The sequence below is a fragment of a genome (assembly GCF_019968985.1).
Source record: "MAG: Porospora cf. gigantea B chromosome Unknown PgB_NODE_117_length_37257_cov_129.804, whole genome shotgun sequence".
Taxonomy (NCBI): domain Eukaryota; phylum Apicomplexa; class Conoidasida; order Eugregarinorida; family Porosporidae; genus Porospora; species Porospora cf. gigantea B.
Genome location: NW_027178562.1, coordinates 1 through 21,091, shown reverse-complemented (window position 1 = coordinate 21,091; position 21,091 = coordinate 1). Strand labels below are relative to the sequence as shown.

Below are 21,091 nucleotides of genomic sequence, written 5' to 3'. Positions count from 1 at the left end.
TACGCAAACCCCAAATTTCCGAAAAGTGTATGTCTTTCTTTCGCGAGGAGTACGAGTGGTCCTGGAGCCGGTTCTGGTTTTACGGGATCGTTGTTTGCGTCACCATCGTCGCCGTCATCCTCATTTGTGTGGCACTCGCAGCGTCCTCGCGACCTCGTCCAGACCCCCCCAAGAAAAAAACTGTCGTGATTGTGGTGGATGAGCGCGCCAAGAAGCAGATGATCCCTGTCCCTGCTCCTGTCCCTGCTCCTGTCCCTGTCCCTGCTCCTGTCCCTGCTCCCAGTCCTCCCCCCGTGATCGCCCCGGTTCCTGTAGTCTCTGACCGCGTGAATCAAACCCTTCTGAACCACTTGGAAGACAAAACTCAACATCTCGAGGATAGTCTCGACGAGCAAAAACTGGCCAACAAAGTGCTGAAGGATCGAGTTTTATGGCTGGAAAAGAGCAAAGAGATAGAAGGTTCCTACCGCGGCACCACGGAGGAGGCCAATGATGTAGTTTAATGTCTACCGATTGTGTATGTCGCCCCCGTAAACGAACCCACGCTTCTTCACCTATAATGCCACAAAAACCCAATGTGCCTGCCTAACCCCATGGATGACGTCTGCCGTGCCAGTCGAAAGGCAGCCCAGAAACTAGCGTCTATGCCTCTGAGCAAGCGAAACCAAGTCTTGGAAAACTTCAAAGTGGCTTTGGTGAACCAGAAGACTGCAATTCTCGAATCAAACAAGATCGATATTGCTGTGGCTCATGAGGAAGCAGCCAAGGGCACAATAAGCGACTCTCTTGTCAAAAGGTTAGATCTGTCGGGATCGAAGTTCGACTGTTTGATCACTGGACTGGACCAGGTGATAGCCATGAAGGACCCTCTAGGTCAGAGGACCATGCATAGCGAGATGTCCCCTGGACTTGTGATGGAGCGTGTTACCACTCCAATCGGTGTACTCTGCATCATTTACGAGGCGCGACCAGAAGCCGCAGTTCAGATCGCTTCGTTGGCGGTGAAGAGCGGAAACGCGCTCTTGTTGAAAGGGGGAAAGGAGGCCTCTGAAAGCAACCGAGCTATCTATGAGGCGCTGAGGAGTGCGTTGAAAGCCACCCCTGACGTCCCTGAAGCCGCGATCCAGCTTGTTCAGACCCGCCACGAGATCTCAGTTCTGCTGAAGATGGACAAGTACGTTGATATGGTCATCCCCCGCGGATCTAACTCCCTTGTGACACACATCAAGAACAACACGACGATACCTGTGCTGGGACACGCAGACGGTATATGCTCGACCTATGTGGACGCTAAGGCGGATCTAGACATGGCTGTGAAGGTGGTGGCAGACGCCAAGACCGACTACCCAGCAGCTTGCAACGCTACCGAGACGGTGCTCGTCCACGCTGACATCGCGGAGAATTTCCTCCCAAAACTAGTCTCCGCGCTGCCCCAAGTAAAGTTTCACGCTGATGAAAGGGCTCTGCCCTTCACTCCCAACGGCGTCCCCGCCACAGAGGGCGACTTCTGTGCGGAGTACCTCGCTCTCGAGATAGCTGTGAAGACCGTAGGATCCGTCGAGGAAGGTGTGGACCACATCAACGAGCACGGCTCCGGGCATACGGACTCAATACTCACTGAGGACCCCGCAGCCGCAGACTACTTCCTATCCAACATCGACAGTGCAGGTGTGTACCACAACTGCAGTACGCGGTTCGCTGATGGTTTCAGGTACGGTTTCGGAGCGGAGGTGGGCATCTCCACGAACCGACTTCATGCCAGGGGACCTGTAGGCATGGAGGGGCTGACGATATACAAGTACAAGATCACAGGGCGCGGCCATACTGCCGGAGAGTTCACCAGGGGTGAGAAGGAGTGGACACACAGGAAGTTGGAGTTGTAAATAATTTCATTGACACGTGGAACGCGACCTTGAGTGAGGCATACTGGGTTTAGGTTTGGGCCTCCATCGAGCTACGGGTCGTAGGAATTGTTGACTACGAGGTTGGTGCCTGAACTGCGGCACGACGTTGCCGGGTTGATTGGTGACGGGAGGAAAATCCCGGGTAAACAGGTGCTCCCCTGCGTGTGCATTCCAGATCTCGCGACTGATGTAGTTAGGCAGCCAGCCTACCAGTAGCATCTTTAGCGATACCAGAAATTGGGTGGAGTGCAGTATGCGATGTGGCTTAGAACATGGTGTCGATATTTGCATTTGATCATCAAACCTGCAATATCAAGCACCCAGAATGTTGATACATCAAATATCAAGCATCCCTAAGAAGATCGTCGGATGAAGGCTCTCTGCGTCTCTGAAAAGATAAAATAAATGTTAATGATTGCATTTTGAATCATATGAAACTGTCGCGGGCATGAATTGATAAAAACAAAATGCGTTTTGTACTTTGACAATTAATTCGGTTAGGCTTTGAACAAAGAGCCTTGCAAAGGCTTATTGGCTGTTCAAAAGATCATAGGCGGTAGGCAGGAAAGAGGAGACACCACCAGTTTCTGCCAATCCGCCAGCCAGCATCTTAGGGAGAGCCATGGCGGATGAGAGAAGTGGAAGCAACGTGTCACCGAACATCAGGACCTGTATCAACGACAGAATGGACCGAACTATGGGTCGGACCAGGTTCAGCAGACGTTTCACCAAAGGAGATATCAGTAGGAGGTCAAGAAGGGGTTCAACAAGATCCATCATTGTCTGAATGAACCCCGTCGTGAGTGACTCTAGAAAGGCCGTAACTGGTGGGCCAACCAGCAGAACTGCGAAAGCGACTCCTGTCAAGATGGGAACAGCCATGAAGACCTTCAGCTTCAGAGCGCGGCACAAGGCAAGAACAGGGCCGCGTGCAGGACCAACACGAAGGGCGGAGACTGCAGGGCCGAGCAACTTGGGAGTCAATTTTAGCAGCTTTGGTAGTACCTTATGTAGAGGGACAGTCCTCAATATATTACCCAAAGCACTTATGGGTTTAATCAGAGGACCAGCCAGAAATGCTTTCAACGTAGGTCCTTTCAGGATGCTGGCTGTTGATGAGAGCAGCGGAGACACGCGTCGAACAATACCTACCACTTGCCCTTTCAGCGCTTTTTTTGCTTGTCTTTTCACAACAGCTCGAATCACCAGCTTCGCCGCCTTTGCAGCAAGCTTAGTCACACCTTTCTTGCACATTAACAATAATCATTAATTATCGCCTCGATCGGTAAATAAAGGCTGCTGGAATTTCGTAGGCATAGGGAAGAGGGGACACGTCAAGAAGGTTCCGATGAGATCCTTCATTATGAGTGATAGTAGTTGAAAGCAGTAAATGGTACAATTACCTTAAAAAACGGTCCAATCTGCATCCGGGCATCTCATGACGCCAGATTGCCCAAATCTTTTTTGCCGGCATGTTTACGTTCGCGGTACTGATTTGCGGAGTCCGAGGCATATCCCCCGGTAACGCAGTCTTTAGTTTGGAGCCGAGGGTCGTGGACAGCGAGAGCATTACACAACCTGCGACTAGAGGCCACATGGTTGATCGCGCCGTTTGGGCTGCCGTGGAGCACGCGGCAGCCGATTCAGGTGCGACGGACCCGGCAGAGAAGGCAGAGACGGCTGCGGAACCCGGATATGAAGGCCCAGTATACCTGTGGCAGTTTTCCAAACCGAAATCGCCTCCACCGCCAGGCTACACGTACGATGGCAGTCCACCTGTGCCGCAAGAAGACAACATTCTGCCACCTCGCGTTGATACTGTGCCAGTGGCAGTGCAGGATGTAGTGGAGGATCTGAAGGACAAGGTGAAAAACGGGCCCGTCGATGTAGGTAACGAGGTGGAGATGCTTGACAAGGTCACCAACCACGCGATAAAGCAGGACGCTGCGAAGGAAAAGCCGGGGGCTGCACCGGAAAAGGCTCCATCCGACGCCGCGGAGAGCCAGGTGAAAATGAAAGCCACAGACAACGTCACTCCGGATTTTAAACCTTTGGCAATGGACACGCTTAGTAGAGGAGTGAAGAAGCTTCGCCAATTCGGAAAGAACTTAGGACTTAGAATGATTCCACCAATAGATCCCGTTGGACTCGGAGTGAGGCTGACTCGCCCTGCTGATGCAGCTCAAGCTTGCGACTGTCGCAGGGCTGGGTTTGGCTCTCACAAACACTGAGGGCATGACTCTATCTCAATGGCAAAGGTCAACGCAGACGCCTATGATTACCTACCGACTAAGAAAGGTGCCTAAACACGATTATCTCCCTGCATTCGCAATCTCAGCGGAGGAAAAGCTCAAGGAGCGGGTGTCTGGCGAGGAGGAGCGAGCCCACAAACTGGGTCTATTGGCGCAGCAACTGAGGGCACAAGTGCGCGGCCTGCAGATTGAAGCCAAAAAGCCTCTTGAGGATTTCCTGTCAGACAAGAAACGGAACATTGCCAGCGAGGCGAAGCAAGAGCTCCTGGACGTTATGACTCCCTCGGTGTTCCGCAAGAACCACTACAAAGAGTTTGCGGCAATGAAGAAGAACGACAAGCTGTTCGAAGATCCCCAGGCAAGTATAGGTTACCACTGGAGCAACCTCTGGAAGACAACCAAACCGCTGAAGGCCTCTCCTCCTCACCCATTCGCCCGGACTCCCTTCGAGCAGCAAGAGGAAAGGAAGCCCACGGGGAAGCTGGAGCGCATGATGCGATCGCAGATGGAGCCGCAAGAGGCTGAAGTCCCGTACTGACTGTGTTTCGTCGTGCAACCAACCTGTAGTTGTGGAGGTCCACAGGGGAGAGGCCTGACTTATTGCTTATTTCCGCAGTGAAACGGTTTCAACCCAGATGAATGAAGAGAATTCGTTCGTTGTGGATCGTCGAGACGGGACTAGAACCACAGTACAGAGCCCCCCCTGCGGATGCAAATGCTGTGATCATCCTGGCCTTCCTGGGAGCATGGGCCTGTACTTCGACCCAGAAGCTGGCCGATGGAAGGGTTACTGCCTCAGGTCCAAGGTGGATGGGTTCGATGAAGGCGTCTCTATGTTTATGAATGTGCTTCGTCAGCTGAACTGGGCCGAGACAGTCAAACCTGACTCGGAGGATGTTGCGGCGACTGTCCAGGAGGAAAAGGTGGAAGGTCTCGAATCAGCCGACCCACCCCCAGAAAAAAAGACCGTCGTGAATGTTGCGACTCGTCAGTCTGGTACCGTTGGTGTGTTTTGGTACGCACGGCAGCAAGCTTGGAACGCGCAGTGCTTCAAGGATGGCCGTACATTTGGAAAGATGTTTTACGTCAGGGAACACGGAGACGAGGAGGCTCTGAGGTTGGCAATCAGCTGGCGGCAACACAAAATTGAAGCAGGTCAGGCTGGGAGAAAGCGCCGATTAGCGCCAAAATACCAATCAGGAGTAAAGGGGGTTCAGTGGCACAAGGTCAATGAGACATGGTTATGTCGATGGGTGGAAGGCGGCAAACAACGCAGTAAGACCTTCAAGCCTGGAGACTACAACGGTGTTGCGCCTGCCATGAAAGCCGCTGTTGATTACCGAAAGGAGATCGAAAAGAGACTCTATTGTTTCCGTTAATACTGTTCATTGCTCATCCAGCTGCAGCGGCGACCCGACAGACGTGGCGCGGATCCAGTCCATGTTCGGCTTGTGTGTAAATTGGAGCTGTTCGATTCGGAAGTCAGCGACAACCTCCTTGTTGCATCGATTGCCAACCTCTGCTTCAAGGAGGCCGCAGCGCACCGGGGTGTGGTTTTGGCGATTACTGGATACTCGAATTTGGGATGATAATCCGCGACCTTTGTCACCTCCACAGTGTATTGGGTAGTAGTATCGTCCTCCTCGCTATTCTTTGCGGATTCCTTTCGTTCTGCTTCCGTAAGTTGATCCTCCAACAACAAAAGCTTCTCTTGCAGCTGGTTGATCTCGGAGCGCAGCACAGAGTGGTACTTTTCCGTCGATGACACAAGCGAGGTGACGTAACGGATTAGGGACTTGGTGCCCTCGACTCCACTCCCAAGTCTGGAACAATTGCGTACAAGGAGGGAATGGAGGACGTTAACGGAAATGTGTGAATGAAAAAATAAATAAAATAAAATAAATAAAAGGTGTGCAATTAAAGAAAGAATGAAAAGAGTAACTAACCGAGAAGTCGGGGGTGCGGAAATGCCTGGAGGGAGTAGACCCCTCTGATTCAAATCGCTGCCAACAGATTCAATCAAAGCGGTCTGCACATCCCACAACGCGTCTCGGAGCATCTTCTCAACGGAGTGGTCGTCGCTGTTGACTCGGGGGAGTGTAGCGCGGTCGTCGTCGCAACCGTGGCATATGGGAAAGTCTGTGCCCCCTCCCTTTCGGCTGTGATTGAGGTTGCAGAGGTAGCAAAGCGCACGACTGGATGCAGAGGGTGTCGTCCGCTCACCTCTTGGACCCTCCTTTGGTGCAAGATTGCGAGCTTCCATCTGACGAAGCCGAAGCCGCGTAGGAAGTCTTGATTGATGCGCTGAGGGCTTTAAAGACGGCTCCTACATTTTGTTCCGAGTCAGATTCTACGTCGTCTGTAAGAGCGGCTTCCGGCGTCAGCCTCGAGTCGCCCTTGTACACAGCGAGGTCCTCTGCCTGGGATAACGAGACTGGGAGCATCCATGCTGGGGACTGGACTCTGGAGGCGTTCGCAAGCGGAACGTCGGTCCACATGGAAATTGCGTTGAGCGCCTCTTTGGCTTCTTCCAGAGGAACCTCTTGCATTGAATGCGAAATGCCTGAATTCCATTAGGGCTCATGTCATTCGGAACGCTGAAGAGCGCCTCGATTCCCACGATCCTGCTGCTCGCTACGCCACAGGACGTCTGAACTCGCGGAGTGTCAGCTCACAACGCATAATTCAGCAATTTCTATGGCGCGACACCGAAAGGCGAAGAAGCCTAGCTACGCGCATCACACGTCAATTGAAGGAGGCTGCGAGGACGACAAGCTCGGAGTGCTGGCTGCAGGGCTTGACGAGGAGATCACGTCAGAGAGCGACTTCAGCGACGTAGAGCCCGATAGTAAGCGACACAAAGCAGAGGACTCGGACTCCGACGGAGACTATTTGGAGGGGTATACTCTTGTTTCGCAGCTGACAGAGGCGGTGGAGGCGGCGGACTCGGGGTCGGAAGTGTGTCCCGGTGACGATGATTTCACAATGGACGACATCATGAACAACTTGCAATCTGAACCTTCACTTGCGTATCTGCGCGCTCAAACCAAACAAATGGGGCTGAAGAAGACAGAGAAAGCTCCAATGTCGACCACGGCAGAGAAGCGCGAGGACCGCGTAGCGAGGTACGCGCACGCCTCACAACGTCTGAAGGCCTGGCTACCACACGTCACCCACGAGAAATATCAAGAGCAGGCGTTGTTTGGAGAGATCGAGACGCATCAAGTCGGCACCAAGGACATCGCGAGCTCGTTCAAACCTCGCAGCGCTCTGGAGCTCATGATGGAGGGCGCCTTCGAAACTGATGGCGTGGTGAAGGAGACGAATCGCGTAGTGCAGGGCATCGTTCCCAATGATAATATACGCGACGCAGAGAAGACTGCGCAGGTGGCGCGATTGAAGCGGCTGCTGATGGAGGAGGAGCGTAAACGAAAACGCGTAGCGAAGATTAAATCTAAGACCTATCGGAAGGTGCGCAGACGAGCGTCCCTTCGAGAGCAGGAGAAGATTTTCAACCAGCTTGAACAGGAGGACCCTGAAATGGCCAGAAGGATTCGACACGACTGGGAGAGCAAGCGTGCTGAGTCGCGCATGATGAAGCAAGATCACGCTCGCAAACGTTGGGCCAAAATGGCCACTCGGTACGGAGGAGTCGCAATTCAGAAAGAAATCAGCCGGCAGGCCAATATCAGTAAGGAAGAGAAAGCAGCGCTCGACCGGGTGGTGAAGCGAGGAATGGATGAGCTGGTTGACAGCGACTCGGAGACGTTGGCGTCTGACAGCGAGGGTGACGCGGTCACGGCGCAGCAAACCCTGAAGAAGGGTCACGTTCAGGCTTTACAGGAAATCGAGGATCTGGACGAGGAGGCGCCGAAGGATGGAATTTTAGGTGAGGAGATTTCCGATGATGATAGCTCTGTTAGTCTGATTTTGATGACTGCCCTGGGATTCTGAGGACATAATATCTCCCCAGGTTTGAAGTTCATGCAGAACTACATCGCCAGGCGGAGGGAGAAGTTGCAGGATCGTCTTCGCGGCAACGTGAAGAGCATGGCTGACGAGGAGGACGATCCCCGGGTAGCAGACCCTGAGGAAGCCAAGCCAGCGAAGAAAACTATTCGCAAGTTCACTGTGGAGGAGTTGCAGCAGGCGGAAATAGCTTTAGAGAAGTTGTGTTCAGGCGCGAAGACCGTGGCAGTGGCAGACAATATCGACGTTAGCCAAGTGCGTGACGAGGGGGCCGCCGTGGAGCCAGCGACCCACCAAGTCGCCCTGGAGGAGGCATTCGGAGCTTTCCAGGACCCCATCCACGACGTCTACGAGGATGGAGTTGGGACGCTGCTGGACGAGGCAGAAGAGCCAGAACCGGAGTCTGTGCCTGGCTGGGGGAACTGGGCCACCGAACGTAGCCTTCTTGCTCCAGTAGTGGCGCCGCCACCGGCGACGAAACCCATGGTAATCCTAAACAAATCTTCAGATGACAAGCTACTGAAGTATCTGGTGGAGTCCAAGCCACTGGGAGTTAACAGCAAGGATGAGTATACGATGCGGCTGCAGCAACCGCTGGGACGTGAGTGGAACACCGCAGCGGTCGCCACCAGGCAAACCCAGCCGGAAATCTACGTCAACGCAGGCACAGTCATCGCTCCCCTAGAAAGACTCAAGAATTTACCCACCCAGCAGGTGGACTCGCTGCTTGACCAGTGGGATGACTACAAGAAGAGCAAACGCCAAAGGGCTCCTCGTGCTAAGCTATGAATTGTACAATTCCACTTATGGTCAGTGTAGTGGCTGTCGATCGCGTGGAGGACCTCTGTGTTGCAGACTGGATTGGCTTGCGAAGAATTTGGTTCACAGAGAATGGAGTTGAGAGAACGTGGGAAGCTGCTTTCCGACCTCGTAGGGCGGAAGTAGGGGAAGCTGATGGGGTGTTTGTTGTGGCGATTACCAACGAGGAGCAGCCCTCCATTCTTCTAGTCAAGCAGTACAGACCTCCCGCCGAGACCTATTGCTTGGAGTTCCCCGCAGGACTGGTGGACCCCAAGGAGACTGCGGTAGCGGCAGGACTCCGCGAGTTGACGGAGGAGACCGGATACCAGGGAACGCTGCTCGCCGACGTAGGCGTGGGCTTCCTATCGCCCGGACTGACCAACGAAAGTTGTAAGGTTATTGTGGTCCTGGTAGACATGGCGGACAACGATGTCCCGACGCAAAACCTGGACCACGGAGAGTGCATCGAAGTCCAAAAGGTTCCAGTCGTGCACCTGTGGAGCTGCCTTCAGGCGCACATAGCTGGAGGAGGCACCGTGTGCAGCTCAGTGCAGTGCCTGGCTCTGGGGTTGACAGTGGCGGCTCGGGGGGGGGAGTTCAATTTGACTCAGTTTATTGAGTGTGTGAAATGTCTGTCAACCAAGTTTTGAGTGTGAAATGTCCGAACCAAATATTATTTGATGAAGCACCCGGAGAAAGACGTCCCAAATAATCTAGACAAACCGCAGCAGAGCGAGCGAACTCAGGAAATGATGAAAGCGTTCGAGAATCATGGCTCGCGTGTTAGGGTCAAAGGCCTGAAAAGGCGCCTCTCGCGGATCCTACGTACCAAGAACTTCAGAGACTGCAAAGATACGCCTGCTTCCGCAGACGCCACATGGGAGGACATGTCTCCTAAACGCCTCGAGGCTGTTTGTAGAGAGTCCAATGTTCTCTCCTTGTCAGAGTCACCGATAAGCATCCTGCCTAGCGACTCTGCACCTGACACCAGTTAGTTCCGAACCATACATGTACAGTCAACGGCTACCAAGGGTACTACTACCCTCGAAATGGTCGAAATTCACCATGAGAGAGGAGAAGCTCTTCCCTATCGAGCAAGCAGAGATGCCGGCCACGCCAACGGCTACTGGTCCTGCAAACCCCGACCCGACAAGTAGCTCCTCCTCTGTATGCGATCTGAGGAACTCCACACATCTGCCAGTAACTGCGAAGCCCCCATGCTCTATGCTCTTAAGTCGCGTTCAGTTAGCCTTGGAGGATGCGAAGGGTCTGTTCCTTCGAGTTGTCAGCGTCGAGTGTGCCGGGATGAAGCCCCACAAGCGGTATCCGATTACTCTGAAGTGGGGAGACACCGGAGACGTCAAGACGATTTGCCTACCCTCAGCCCAGGATCAGATGACTGCCACGGTCGACCTACGTCGCTTCAGCGAAGCCCAAGTGGCCCTCCCCTTCCAGCACCGCAGAAGGTTGCTAGTAAAAGTCATGACTGAGCCGGGGTGCTGTCGTGGGGCCCGAGAGATTGGAATGGCTCGCGTCGACCTGCGACCCTTCGCGATGGACATACAAAACTGCAACCGGCCAACTTTGTTCCAGTGCACCCTCACAGACTCAAACGACAACGACTGTGGACTGATCTCATTGGAAGCCAACTTCGTTTTATCTACAGAGGACATGGGAGCTACCTTCTTCGAAGCCCAAGACTGAATTATTTCATTTTCGTTAAACAAATCATGTTGCTGCCGCTCCGACTCCTTCTTGTGGTGCGCGGTTTCCTAAAATCCAAAACCAGCACAGCGCCTGTGGCGTGGCCAACAGACGTTCCCAAGTCTTTAATTTACAAGCATGAGTCACCCTTCTCCATTAAGGTTGAAAGTCCAATCAAACGCTTTCACTTTCCGGAGCCCCCCGTCTACAAAATGCCTGACTTGTTGAGTAAATCGCCCTTCTCCAAACGGTCCGAGCCGACAGATTCGAAACCATCGAAATGGGCAACGAAGAGAGGGGAGTTTGATTGGAACCTGGTGCGGGACCTGTCTGTGCCGGCGTACGGCTCTCTGCAGATTCATCCTTACGCACTTAGCACTACTACACGCGCCGAAAAGCGAATGAAGCGCTGGGATGTAGTGGACACTCACGGGCCAGCGATGCCCGCTGGCTTCATTGGCTACGTCCACAGTCTTGACTGACGAAAAATAAAGTCGTACAGTATGTTAGTCGTCATCATCAATTAACGGAAAGAGAACCCGCAACCGCAATCCAAGTAGATCGAAAGGCACATTGTAACCGGTGGATTCGAACCCAACGACCCCCCAAAAATCGTTCTCCTTTTGCACCAAAGATTCGAAGTCCGCCTTGGTTGCTCTATGAGGGTACGTCCGCGGATACCAGTCTTCGTAGTTAGTAGACCGTAACCTAGTTCCTTCATGAGAAAAGTAACCTTTCTCGTCGTAAAAACCGAGACGTCCTGGCGGCAAGTCTCTCTCCACTAATGGCTCACCATCAAGGCAGCACGATCTTTCGAAAAAGTGGTATCCATGATCAATCGCCCAATCTGTTGTCGACGCACGCCGCTACTTACAATCAGTTGGATCCACGGGATCAGAGCCGAACGTGCCAGTCATGGGAAACTCAGTGGGTGGCGTCGTGTAGGGGAGGGTAAAGGGCTGCGCAGTCGCCAAGGTCCAGAGGAGGACAATCATGAATAACTGCATTATTCGAAGCATGGAGTAATGATCTGGGGCAAAAACGCCTTCAGAACTCGAAACGTCTCAGGTGGTGGGGCAAGTAAACCGAGCCCTAAAACCAATTCTGACTCGTGGGCTCCGGAATGTCGGAGGAGTATGCCGACATGCTCCTTGGGCGGGAGAACCGCGCTGTCACCAGACTCGAGATAGAGCTTGCCGCTAGAGGCTCCATTAGCACTGAAACACGTCACCACGATCTCCAGCCGCCATCTCGGAGAGTCTTGAAATGCGACCACCTGCAGCTCCAAATGCTTTCTAGATATGCAAGTGAACATCTCCTGCTCTAGAAAGGCCTGAAGGATGTGAAGGTACGCGTCGTTTTCTCGGCCGAAGACGAAGCTCGCCAGGCCAAGGCCGCAGCCAGCTGGGATGGAAACCCTCTTCGCCGGGACGCCCATCTTTGTGAGCCGGGATTCCAGCGCCTCAAGAGTCTGTGGGTTGTAGAGGAACGCAGCAAGCGCAGTGCTCAAAGATCCAAACGGTGTAAGTGTGAAGGTCTCCAGCGGGTCGACCAATGACCCTTGGACACGGAAAACAAAGATGTCGTCCAAGGGTAGAAGTTCCTCACTCTGCGGTATAACCTCATGTATCACCTCTGGGGGTACAAACCGGGCAAGGGAGATTTCATCTCTGGCTTCCACAGGTGTCGATACAATAAAGGTCTCATCCACGACAATTGGGTCATCCACGAGAATGACAGGTCGCGCTGGCAAAGCCGAGGAGCGTGTGGATACCGTGTCGCGTCGTTCTTTGGTTGGATCTGATGGGGTAACGGGCTTTTCAGGTAACTTGTCTTGTAGCTTGTCGTGGTCATTGATGGGTGGTGGATTCTGTGTTGAACAGGTTTCAGGGCTCTCAGGCTTTTCTTGTTCAGACGCTTTATCTTGTGAGATTTGCTGGTTCTGTGCGTAAAGTTGTGACAGCTCCTCAGCGACCTCGGATGCCGAGGGACGTGGGATCTCATCATCGATACAACGAAACGCCACCTCAGTGATGGCCTGTACAACGTGCTGAGGCCAGAGGGCCTCACCCTGCACGTGGGGTAGCACCGAAGACCACTCTCCTGGAACGAGCTCATCTAGAAAATAAGCAAGCTTCGACTCCTGATAAACAGCAGGCGGCCGTCCAGTCAGCAACTCCAACAGCAGCATGCCCAGTGAATACACCTCCGTATCCTCCGACACCACATGCATTCTTACGTAACGCGGGTCCGCGTACCCGGCTGTCCCCTCGGCTTTACAGACACTAACCGACCCGTCCGATGATGCTTCGCAGGCCAGTCCGAAGTCGGTGAGCTTGCACCGACCCTCAGCAGTGAGCAAAAGGTTAGCGGTCTTGACATCGCGGTGGAATACCTTAGGAGAGCGGTTGTGAAGAAAGGCAAGAGCTTTGCATATATCGATAGCGGCTTGCAGCCGCTTCTTCCACTGGAACTTGAGCGGAGCCCTAAGAGCGGCGGATAGGTCCCCTCCGGGCACCAACTCGAAGACTAGAAATCGAGCTTGCACGGGTAGATCCGATGGTTCTAGGCGCATAGCATGGCAGAGATTCCTGACTCCTGGCACAGCAACATCCCCCGCCTTGATTACAGCGGCGCCGAAGCCGAGAAGACTGACGATGTGGGGGTGCCTGTAGAGCGACTGCGTTCGAATCTCTCCATCAAGAGAGCCGCCCTGCCTTTCTAGGACGGCCTTGATCGCCACTTCAGTCCCGCACATGAGCCTGCCTCTAAAGACAACACCAGATGCACCTTCTCCTAGTTTGCAGGAAGGATTCATGTCGTTAGTGGCAGCGAAGATCTCGTTCAGGCCCATAACTGGGCAGTAGACTGAGTGCCGCTGCAAGACGATCTTGAGCAGACACTCTTCCGTGATGATTGATGTGGGCGCCGGCACAATAGGGACCTCTTGGGTTGCGGCGGACTCCAATTCGGGTGGCTTTTCCTTACGGGTAGCACTCTTCGACCCGGATCTGGGTGTCTGAGCGGTATTCAATGAGACCGACGACTGGAAACGCCACCTGTCGTGACGAATTTTGACACTCACTGCTCATTCTTCGTCGCCATCAAAATCAAGATTATGTCAGGCCCGTCAGTGGTGCCGGACTCTTTGGTGTCTCTCCGGTCAAGCCTGCATCTCATTGAATCTGAAATACGATCGAAGGAGCAGCTGCTGCAGGAAACTGTTGCAGCTAAGTACCCCTGCATCCTTCGTACAAGCGGAAGACTTGATCGTATGCGTCAGAAGTCGGGAACGCTCGTGGCCCTCGTGCAGGGAGTCGAGCGAAACTCAACATTGCGAGACTTGATCACAGCACCCCCTCGCACCAGCATTCCATCCTCGCGTCTTGTGATTGAGTTGATGGACATGCCGTTTTTAGCGTGGTTGATGTGGCTCCGAAGGCGACCGCAGGACTTTGTGGCGACCTGCTCGCGAGCTGCGGATTCTTGGGACCGGCTGCCTGTCAAGACTGAGCAGCTGCACCTTTGTCTGGCCTCCTCAATGCGTGGGGTTGTGGACCGAGTCGTAGCCTCTCGGCCAGCCGTGGACTTCAAAATGCAGTCGACCGCAGCATTTAACGAGATGTTACTGGTTAGAGGGCTACTCATTTTCAAAACGGTGCCTGAGATCCTTACGTCTTGGGCAAATGAGGTCACCGAGGTCATGGACTCTGCAGAACCCCAGGACATCACAACCTTCGCAACCATCGCAGCCGTGGGGGCCCACTCGGTATACCATGCTACAGGCCTCCTTCAGAGCCACCCCACAGACTCAGCGCTGGTCGACACAGTGGGCTTCATGCGCGATTGTCCCACAGAACAGACGTCGACGGCGGCCTTCGAACCGCGGTTCGTTCGCCTTGTCGGTAAGCTACCCTCTAGCGAAGGTGCTCTGGAGGCTCTGAGGATCGCGAGAGACCAAATGGTCAGCAGTATGCGAAGACTGCTGACAAGATACAGACCAACCAGCACGCCGGAGCTAACGGATCTGCACGCAGCGTGGAACCTGCTGCAATGGCCCACCCCCAGCTCCTCAGAGCTGGCAGGTGTGCTCGACACTGGCTTGACCTGGGTCATCCGTAGCCGGGTCAGCCAGGCCGTGTCCCTTTTCGCCTCCACAGGACTACCTGCGCTAAGCGTGGCCCTGTGCCGAGTCGCGGAAGAACTGCAACCGTTGATGAGGTCGCAAAGGGGAATCGCTGTTCCAGTTTGGCACTGCGGAACGGACGCGTCTGCCTGTACAGACACAGTGCTCGCTCACTGGTTGGTCGGGAGCCTGGTGGAGGAGTTGCTGGCCAGTGTTTCCGCGGACTTGGGATATTTGCGCGTGTTAGGTGAGCTGTGCGACCGCATGGCTACTCGGGCTAGTCACGGCTTCACGCCTCGTCCGGACTATTGCGCTTTGGTCGCCGCGGCCGCTTCTTCTGAGGATCGTGCACGGGTAGAACGGACTGTCTCAAGGGCTATGTCAGACCTCACGCCCGCAGATGCGGCCGTTGACACCACAATGGGTTCATTCGGCCAGGTCAAACATAATGAAACCCTACTCTACGTGATGCCCACCACCATATCTCCTAGCCTCTGGAAACTGCTCCTTCGAATGGAAAGCACACTTGGCCATTCGAAGGCCGCTCAGAAGGGTATGTCACTCGTTCTAGAGAGATGGGCGGCAGGAACTGTTGCGGATATTTGTAAGGAGGCTCCCCAAACACATGACTCGCAATACCTCTTCGACCTTCGGTGTGTGGCACTCTTGACTGGAAGCTCGGAGGTGGCGACAATCTACGCTGCCGTGGAGAGCTGGATTCTGGAAGCCGATCCCTGTAAAGTCGTGATCGCCGCCGAGAACCTTCGAAGAGTCGTCGTGGACTTTTTACATCGATGTGGAGGGCGGTTCTCTCTGAGACCCACTCTGCCAGCTCGAGAGCCTCAGACCTCGGGGCAGTTCGTCTTCGAGGAAGATATCGTGCTGTATTATCCGTCGAAGATCCAAGTGCGACCTAGGCTACCTCTTGTGACGGTTCCGGAGAGTTCTCTTCCCAAGCCCGCCCCTTCAGATCCAGTGGCCGGTACCTACAGCTTCCTTATGGCATTGGACGCGCCTGGACTGTCGAATTTCTTCCAGTTTAGGTCATAAGTCACCAGTGCATCTCAGGTCGTGTGTCGAATACGATCTTCTGCTGAATTCGGTAAAATGCCTTCAATCCGTATTCGGTCTTCCTAAGCAGATGCAATGGCTTGGGAAGGATTTCTTCGCGTCCGTTAAACGTTTGCTGACCGCATGTAAGCACGTTTCCTTTCAAGTGAAAGAGGTCCACATTATGCTCGTTGAGATCCACCTGGACGTCGCCTCGAAGCTCCACCATCACTGCATGTTGGGTATCATCAAGCACGACAAGCATGTCTTTTTTTAAAAATTATCACATCAGAACGGCCTCGGAAGAATCATAAATGTCGCTCTCCTCCAGCACCATAGTGTCGAGATTGCCTCCCGGCGTCAGCTCATGCCGAATGACGCGTCCGCGCACCTTGACACGGGCTCTTTTTTCCTTCATGTTCTTGGTGAGCCACAAAACTAGGATGACGATTATGGGGGCCACGATGGAGAGGACTATCAACAGAGTGCTTAGCGTGTAGAATATAATAGCGTCACTTTGAAGAAGTCCTGGATAAGCGATAGTTGTCAGAATTTCGTCCGACTCCACTCTCGGCAGGGTTGTCCAATCTTGGACTGGGTCGTCACCTCTAACGCTGTGCGGAACGTAGTTAGCAGGCCACGGAGGCATTCCCTCGGGGAGGGCCCCATATCCTGACATGTAGTCTTCGTTGAAAATGATCTTTCCGGTGTCTACCAGCGCCGAACACACGCCGCCGACAAGGTGGAAAGTCCAGTACTTGCACTGAGGGGTCACGACGTTCATGCACCAGTGCCGACACTGGATGTCTGTCGATTGCAGGCTTGATGCCACCGGCCGTGCTGAGAAGAAATACTGCTGGAACTGTGTGGGATAAAACGTCTTCCAGAAATTTCTCCCCTCAATAGTTTTCCACAGGTTCTCGTAGTGGTCCTCAGCATCGTGGTTGAGTGCGCAAGTACACATTATCCAACAACGCCTGTTGTCGTCGGTATTTCCCCAGCACGGATCTCCGGTGAATTGGAAGCTTGAGATGGAATATTTGTAGGCGTGACATTCCCTAGCGCAGGCCATAGGGTAGTTGTCGAACGGCGATTCAAAATCATCCTGATACACAAATCCCGCCCGTGTTTTGAAGTAGATGGAGGTGGCTTCATCGCCCATGATGCTTGAGTAATCAGTTGTGTAATCTTGGGCATAAACGATATAGTCGCCAACTAAACTGTATGTTGACTCAACTGCCATCTTACAAGTTTATGCACAACGAGCGGTCAAAATCGTCGTTCCAGTCTATTTTGCCGGGAACAGGCGGCTGGAGTGGGGTATCTTCCCCCCCCTGGAGCTGGGGTGGCGGAGCGTGGCACGTGGAGGTTTCTACGGCCTCCACGACCATACGTATCACAGCGCTGTGGACCGCCGTCAATCCCCACACGACACCGGAGACCGTGTCAGCACCGGAATTTGCGAGCGCTGCACTGAGGTGCCGGTCAACACACGCCATCTGGCGAGAATGTCGAACCTGCGGTGATACCACCTGCTCGCGGAGCCCAGAACTCCGAATAACGGGGTTGGACAACTCGGGACAGTCATCCAATCGCTGCCTGAGAGATCCCCACGACCTCGGCGTCAACACGCCGAGCACTGCAACCGTCGCGTCCCAACTGGCCGGAAGCGGCTTCTCCAATCGAAAGTCGTCAGTGAGAATGCAGATCAACTTTAAGGCACCTGCGCGCCATGGCGTAGCCTCATAGGCAGCTATAGCGACCTCAGCCAGGTCCATCTGAGGCGAATTGCCTCGGACATGCCGTTGACTACCCCCCCCACTGAAAGGGGTAACTTCAGATCTCTGTTTGTCGGAAAGAAGTAGCAACTGTGAGATGTCGGCCTTGGCGGCGGCGTCGGCCGAGACAAACTTCTCAAGGCCGGCCTTCACCCTGTCTGGGAAATCGGACATCCCGCTCATAGCGTCTGGTTGTCGTATCAAGTGTTTACTTACTGTCAAACGTCTCGGAGTTCGGAACGACAAAAGCGACATCTAACGACGTGTCGCACGCGGATAGGACCAGCGTCGAGAGAAAAGCGCTCAACAAGAGCATAATGACAATTAACGCGTCAACTCTACGGAACGGCCGCGTCCGACCTCTCTAACCAACCGCCCACCTCAGCTACGTTTTCGTACGTGTTCAACAGTTATTTGGTATTACACATTATTCCGATGAGAATGTCACGTCCCAGGAGACGGGGTGACGCGTCGGTCTCGTCGTCTGTGCGTCCTGGACCCACAATCAAAGAAGGCATGCTGCTACCCAGCGTGAAGTTTGCTATCGCCGGCGAGCATTTAACGATGCGTGAGTTCTTTACTGGGAAGCGGGCGGTCTTGTTTGGTGGACCAGGGGCATTCCATCCCGAATTCACTAGCGAGGTTCTCCTTACGTATGTGGCGCGTGCTGCCTCCCTCAGAGCCCATGTGAACTTCATCGGCTGCCTGTGTGTCAATGATAGGCATGTGGTTAAGGCATGGGCGAAAAGTGCTGGTGCGAAGAATGATATTACTTTCCTATCCGATGTGCGAGGACAACTGGTGAATGCACTCGGCTTGCATCCGAGATTGTCGGCAGATGGCACATGTCGCCAATTTGCAATGCTCATCAACTCCAACGCGGAGGTAGTACTGCTTAAACTTGACCGCGATTGTTCTGCAGACTTTATCTGCCGTCATTTCAACGTGCCTTTCGACCTACCCGAGGTGTCCGAATCCAACAGCATCGTACTCCACCGTGCCGAGTTTGACGAGATAAGACTGAAGGAGTCATTTAAGGAGATGGTGAGGACGGGACAATCCCGACGATTTCTCGAGTGCGGCACGGAGAGTCGGGAGCTCGATGACGTGAACGTGTCAGACGGCACTCGACTTCCTCCTGCGCACTCTGCTGAGGTACGCGATGAGGATTCGGGGCCGCGCCTCGTGACCAGCGCACCTCTCAGCGACGAGGCCATTATAAGAAAGAAGATGGAACAGGAGGTGCCCTATCACTTTATCCACTGGGCTGTACTGTCTGCCCGACGAGAGCCGATTGAGTCAATAGCCAAGTACACATTGACATGCAATCCTATGAACGATGATAGCGTTCTGGTGGATTACTCTTCTACCCCAATGCATTACGTCGTCATTAATGCCGGTAACCTGCTGCAAGTTGAGTGCGCAGCTACAAGCGACCAGGAGAAAATGGGCAGGATAACCTTGTACGAAAAAGGACGGCAAGAAATCTGTCACGCAGTCAACTTCAACTTCAATTCGCCTTCGAGCCACAACCTCGGGGGCGTTGTCGCGCCCATAGACTTGAAGATAGTGCACTCCAAGGCGTCGAACCCTCGACACTTCGCCATCATCTGCATCCCTTTCGTACGCCACCCGGAGGACAGAGAGCACGAGATGTTGGAATCCGTGCTGGCTATTCCTACACTCTCCAACTGCCGGGAGATTTTTACGATGGGGTCTGGCATTTTGCCAGACGCGCAATTTCCCCTCAACTCGCTCTTCACGCGGGAATCTAAGTTTCACGTGTACAACTCCGTAGTTGGAGGTTTCGGAATCTGCGTTCAGTGGCTCGTTGCGGCGGATCCGTTGCCCATTAGCACCAGGCAAATCTGGAAGATGAAGGAGCTGCTTGGCGACGTGACATCTGAAATGTACACAGGCCTGCCCGACATCGTGTCGATGGGGTTCTCGGACTCAGTGCTCAAGCTCGTGCCCGTCGAACTGGTAGACAACGCGGCAGAGGGTGCTCACACTCAAACGGAGAAGGAGCGGCGGGAACGCGTGCAGGCCGAGACTCTTTTCCAGCTGGCTGGCTCTCTGCAAGACATAAGCTCTATGTCTCGAGTCACGCTGAGCTCTTTCGCGAACTTTCTGCAAGACTGCGCAGCAAGTGTCGTTCGTCACGACCACGACATCGTTGACGACGAGGAGAGACTCGTGCTCACCGCCCCGGACACGCACCTATCACGAGACGACGTAGCGTTGGGTCTCGTATCGGCGTCGAATTATCTGAAGACTATGGCAACTGAGTACGCGTTGATAGCCCATATCACAACGCGTGTCTCTCTGCTGTACCCTGACCCTGCGGTAGACCTGCGAGAGGTGCTCCACCGGAAAGTTAGCACCAACATTTCGAAGATGTACCACGGGGAGTGGTGGGACTGTGACAGAGCCCAGCCCTACGCCGGCATAGCCAAGCGCGACGACTTGAGTACGAACCTCCTCTTCCAGGAGCAGTTCGAACGATTTCTTTACACTTTGTGGTGTCGACGAACTGGACATCCCTCGAAGGAGCCCCTCTTTATCGAGCGGCAAATGAATCGTCTGAAGTCCGTCACCTCGGTGGTACTGCAGTCACGTCCTGGAAGTTCGAGAAGCGACCTGAGCATCGATGCTTTCTCGCCGCGAGACGAATTGACGGATGACGCCCGATCAAACTCCGACCCTTCCGACGCACTTCACCCTTCGCACTTTTCATCGCAGTCGAGCTCTACCGACGAAGCATCGGAGTCGAGTATAGTAAATCCTGACGTCTTCGCCTCGCGAGACCAACGGGACTTGGCGTTCTACATGCTGGAGAAGCTGGAGGAGATCGCCAATTCCTTCGAGACCTGCTCCGTCGACGAGGCTACGCTGGCCAACACCCAGCAGAACGCAGTCTGCCCTGGCTTAGCGCGGCAGGTTTCCACCTTAGCTCAGTGCATCGTAAAGAAAAAGACAGGCACGAAAGGCATTACCTTCAACCTGCAGGAGGATATCTGTCAGTACGGCAACGTGTCGCGGTCTCTGAGTATCCTAGACGAAGACACGCTCGTGCTGACCACCACACAGAAGCTCAACTTGGAGTATCTATCCAGCGTGAGGGCACCATCAGTGTTAATGCAGCAAAGCTCTATCTACAGCCACCTTGAATCTCATCGGGAATCTCATCGGGAATCTCATTCCCCTCATAACAGCCCTCGCGACCTCTTTGACGATTCGCATGTGAAATTCGGGCGGCAAGAGGAGTCGCTGTCCGACGGTGTCTGGGCCGACCGACGGGAAGAGCGAGGCTGTCGCATCCGCAAACGCGCTCCCACCGGACATCCAGGTTTGACCAAGAAGCTGCTCGCCCAGCGAGCTGAGGAAAGCGATGAGGACTCTTCCAGTGTCCCAGAACAACCCCAAACGAAGACGAGCAGGCCCTCTAAAGCTTCGAAGGTCAATGTGAATGAGTCCTCGAAGAAGAAGGCTGTCAAGGTGAAGGAG

The 21,091-nt window shown here is 54.0% G+C and overlaps 15 protein-coding genes across 23 annotated transcripts; 10 read left to right on the top strand and 5 right to left on the bottom strand.

Moving 5' to 3' along the window:
* Positions 1-29: 29 nt before the first annotated feature.
* On the top strand, positions 30-503 carry KVP17_001000 (uncharacterized protein; the record flags this gene model as incomplete). The annotated part of the gene is made up of 1 exon (XM_068516008.1): positions 30-503. The coding sequence occupies one exon, from the start codon at positions 30-32 to the stop codon at positions 501-503; it is 474 nt and encodes a 157-aa protein (XP_068379317.1).
* A 72-nt stretch (positions 504-575) lies between these two features.
* KVP17_001020 (uncharacterized protein) lies at positions 576-1,883 on the top strand (the record flags this gene model as incomplete). Its single annotated transcript, XM_068516039.1, has 1 exon — positions 576-1,883. One exon carries the CDS (start codon positions 576-578, stop codon positions 1,881-1,883), a length of 1,308 nt encoding a protein of 435 aa, XP_068379346.1.
* A 549-nt stretch (positions 1,884-2,432) lies between these two features.
* Positions 2,433-3,158, bottom strand: KVP17_001008 (uncharacterized protein; the record flags this gene model as incomplete). Its single annotated transcript, XM_068516020.1, has 1 exon — positions 2,433-3,158. One exon carries the CDS (start codon positions 3,156-3,158, stop codon positions 2,433-2,435), a length of 726 nt encoding a protein of 241 aa, XP_068379328.1.
* A 218-nt stretch (positions 3,159-3,376) lies between these two features.
* On the top strand, positions 3,377-4,694 carry KVP17_001013 (uncharacterized protein; the record flags this gene model as incomplete). 3 transcript variants are annotated; one of them, XM_068516028.1, is made up of 2 exons in its annotated part: positions 3,377-4,057; positions 4,086-4,694. In XM_068516028.1, 2 exons carry the CDS (start codon positions 3,377-3,379, stop codon positions 4,692-4,694), a joined length of 1,290 nt encoding a protein of 429 aa, XP_068379336.1. The 3 variants fall into 3 exon arrangements, with proteins under 3 accessions (XP_068379336.1, XP_068379338.1, XP_068379337.1); XM_068516030.1 differs by having other exon boundaries at positions 3,377-4,135; XM_068516029.1 differs by lacking the exon at positions 3,377-4,057 and having other exon boundaries at positions 4,140-4,694.
* A 208-nt stretch (positions 4,695-4,902) lies between these two features.
* KVP17_005198 (uncharacterized protein) lies at positions 4,903-5,535 on the top strand (the record flags this gene model as incomplete). The annotated part of the gene is made up of 1 exon (XM_068515004.1): positions 4,903-5,535. The coding sequence occupies one exon, from the start codon at positions 4,903-4,905 to the stop codon at positions 5,533-5,535; it is 633 nt and encodes a 210-aa protein (XP_068379347.1).
* On the bottom strand, positions 5,532-6,705 carry KVP17_001006 (uncharacterized protein; the record flags this gene model as incomplete). Its single annotated transcript, XM_068516015.1, has 3 exons — positions 5,532-5,979; positions 6,103-6,351; positions 6,380-6,705. The coding sequence occupies 3 exons, from the start codon at positions 6,703-6,705 to the stop codon at positions 5,532-5,534; spliced, it is 1,023 nt and encodes a 340-aa protein (XP_068379324.1).
* A 148-nt stretch (positions 6,706-6,853) lies between these two features.
* KVP17_000995 (uncharacterized protein) lies at positions 6,854-9,576 on the top strand (the record flags this gene model as incomplete). 4 transcript variants are annotated; one of them, XM_068515996.1, is made up of 3 exons in its annotated part: positions 6,854-8,045; positions 8,130-8,900; positions 8,945-9,576. In XM_068515996.1, 3 exons carry the CDS (start codon positions 6,854-6,856, stop codon positions 9,574-9,576), a joined length of 2,595 nt encoding a protein of 864 aa, XP_068379306.1. The 4 variants fall into 4 exon arrangements, with proteins under 4 accessions (XP_068379306.1, XP_068379308.1, XP_068379305.1 ...); XM_068515998.1 differs by lacking the exons at positions 8,130-8,900; positions 8,945-9,576 and having other exon boundaries at positions 6,854-8,110; XM_068515995.1 differs by lacking the exons at positions 6,854-8,045; positions 8,945-9,576 and having other exon boundaries at positions 8,141-8,914.
* A 30-nt stretch (positions 9,577-9,606) lies between these two features.
* KVP17_001018 (uncharacterized protein) lies at positions 9,607-9,921 on the top strand (the record flags this gene model as incomplete). The annotated part of the gene is made up of 1 exon (XM_068516037.1): positions 9,607-9,921. The coding sequence occupies one exon, from the start codon at positions 9,607-9,609 to the stop codon at positions 9,919-9,921; it is 315 nt and encodes a 104-aa protein (XP_068379344.1).
* Positions 9,922-9,991: 70 nt separating this feature from the next.
* KVP17_001017 (uncharacterized protein) lies at positions 9,992-10,630 on the top strand (the record flags this gene model as incomplete). The annotated part of the gene is made up of 1 exon (XM_068516035.1): positions 9,992-10,630. The coding sequence occupies one exon, from the start codon at positions 9,992-9,994 to the stop codon at positions 10,628-10,630; it is 639 nt and encodes a 212-aa protein (XP_068379343.1).
* Positions 10,631-10,656: 26 nt separating this feature from the next.
* KVP17_001019 (uncharacterized protein) lies at positions 10,657-11,112 on the top strand (the record flags this gene model as incomplete). Its single annotated transcript, XM_068516038.1, has 1 exon — positions 10,657-11,112. The coding sequence occupies one exon, from the start codon at positions 10,657-10,659 to the stop codon at positions 11,110-11,112; it is 456 nt and encodes a 151-aa protein (XP_068379345.1).
* A 524-nt stretch (positions 11,113-11,636) lies between these two features.
* KVP17_001011 (uncharacterized protein) lies at positions 11,637-13,484 on the bottom strand (the record flags this gene model as incomplete). Its single annotated transcript, XM_068516026.1, has 1 exon — positions 11,637-13,484. The coding sequence occupies one exon, from the start codon at positions 13,482-13,484 to the stop codon at positions 11,637-11,639; it is 1,848 nt and encodes a 615-aa protein (XP_068379334.1).
* A 264-nt stretch (positions 13,485-13,748) lies between these two features.
* On the top strand, positions 13,749-15,806 carry KVP17_001016 (uncharacterized protein; the record flags this gene model as incomplete). The annotated part of the gene is made up of 1 exon (XM_068516034.1): positions 13,749-15,806. The coding sequence occupies one exon, from the start codon at positions 13,749-13,751 to the stop codon at positions 15,804-15,806; it is 2,058 nt and encodes a 685-aa protein (XP_068379342.1).
* Position 15,807: 1 nt separating this feature from the next.
* KVP17_001004 (uncharacterized protein) lies at positions 15,808-16,071 on the bottom strand (the record flags this gene model as incomplete). Its single annotated transcript, XM_068516013.1, has 1 exon — positions 15,808-16,071. One exon carries the CDS (start codon positions 16,069-16,071, stop codon positions 15,808-15,810), a length of 264 nt encoding a protein of 87 aa, XP_068379322.1.
* An 18-nt stretch (positions 16,072-16,089) lies between these two features.
* Positions 16,090-17,900, bottom strand: KVP17_000996 (uncharacterized protein; the record flags this gene model as incomplete). 3 transcript variants are annotated; one of them, XM_068516001.1, is made up of 3 exons in its annotated part: positions 16,090-17,026; positions 17,055-17,772; positions 17,801-17,900. In XM_068516001.1, the coding sequence occupies 3 exons, from the start codon at positions 17,898-17,900 to the stop codon at positions 16,090-16,092; spliced, it is 1,755 nt and encodes a 584-aa protein (XP_068379311.1). The 3 variants fall into 3 exon arrangements, with proteins under 3 accessions (XP_068379311.1, XP_068379310.1, XP_068379309.1); XM_068516000.1 differs by lacking the exons at positions 17,055-17,772; positions 17,801-17,900 and having other exon boundaries at positions 16,090-17,049; XM_068515999.1 differs by lacking the exons at positions 16,090-17,026; positions 17,801-17,900 and having other exon boundaries at positions 17,051-17,758.
* Positions 17,901-18,019: 119 nt separating this feature from the next.
* KVP17_000999 (uncharacterized protein) lies at positions 18,020-21,091 on the top strand (the record flags this gene model as incomplete). 2 transcript variants are annotated; one of them, XM_068516006.1, is made up of 1 exon in its annotated part: positions 18,020-21,091. In XM_068516006.1, a coding segment is annotated over one exon (3,072 nt), but the record flags the coding sequence as incomplete, so codon positions are not given. The 2 variants fall into 2 exon arrangements, with proteins under 2 accessions (XP_068379315.1, XP_068379316.1); XM_068516007.1 differs by having other exon boundaries at positions 18,101-21,082.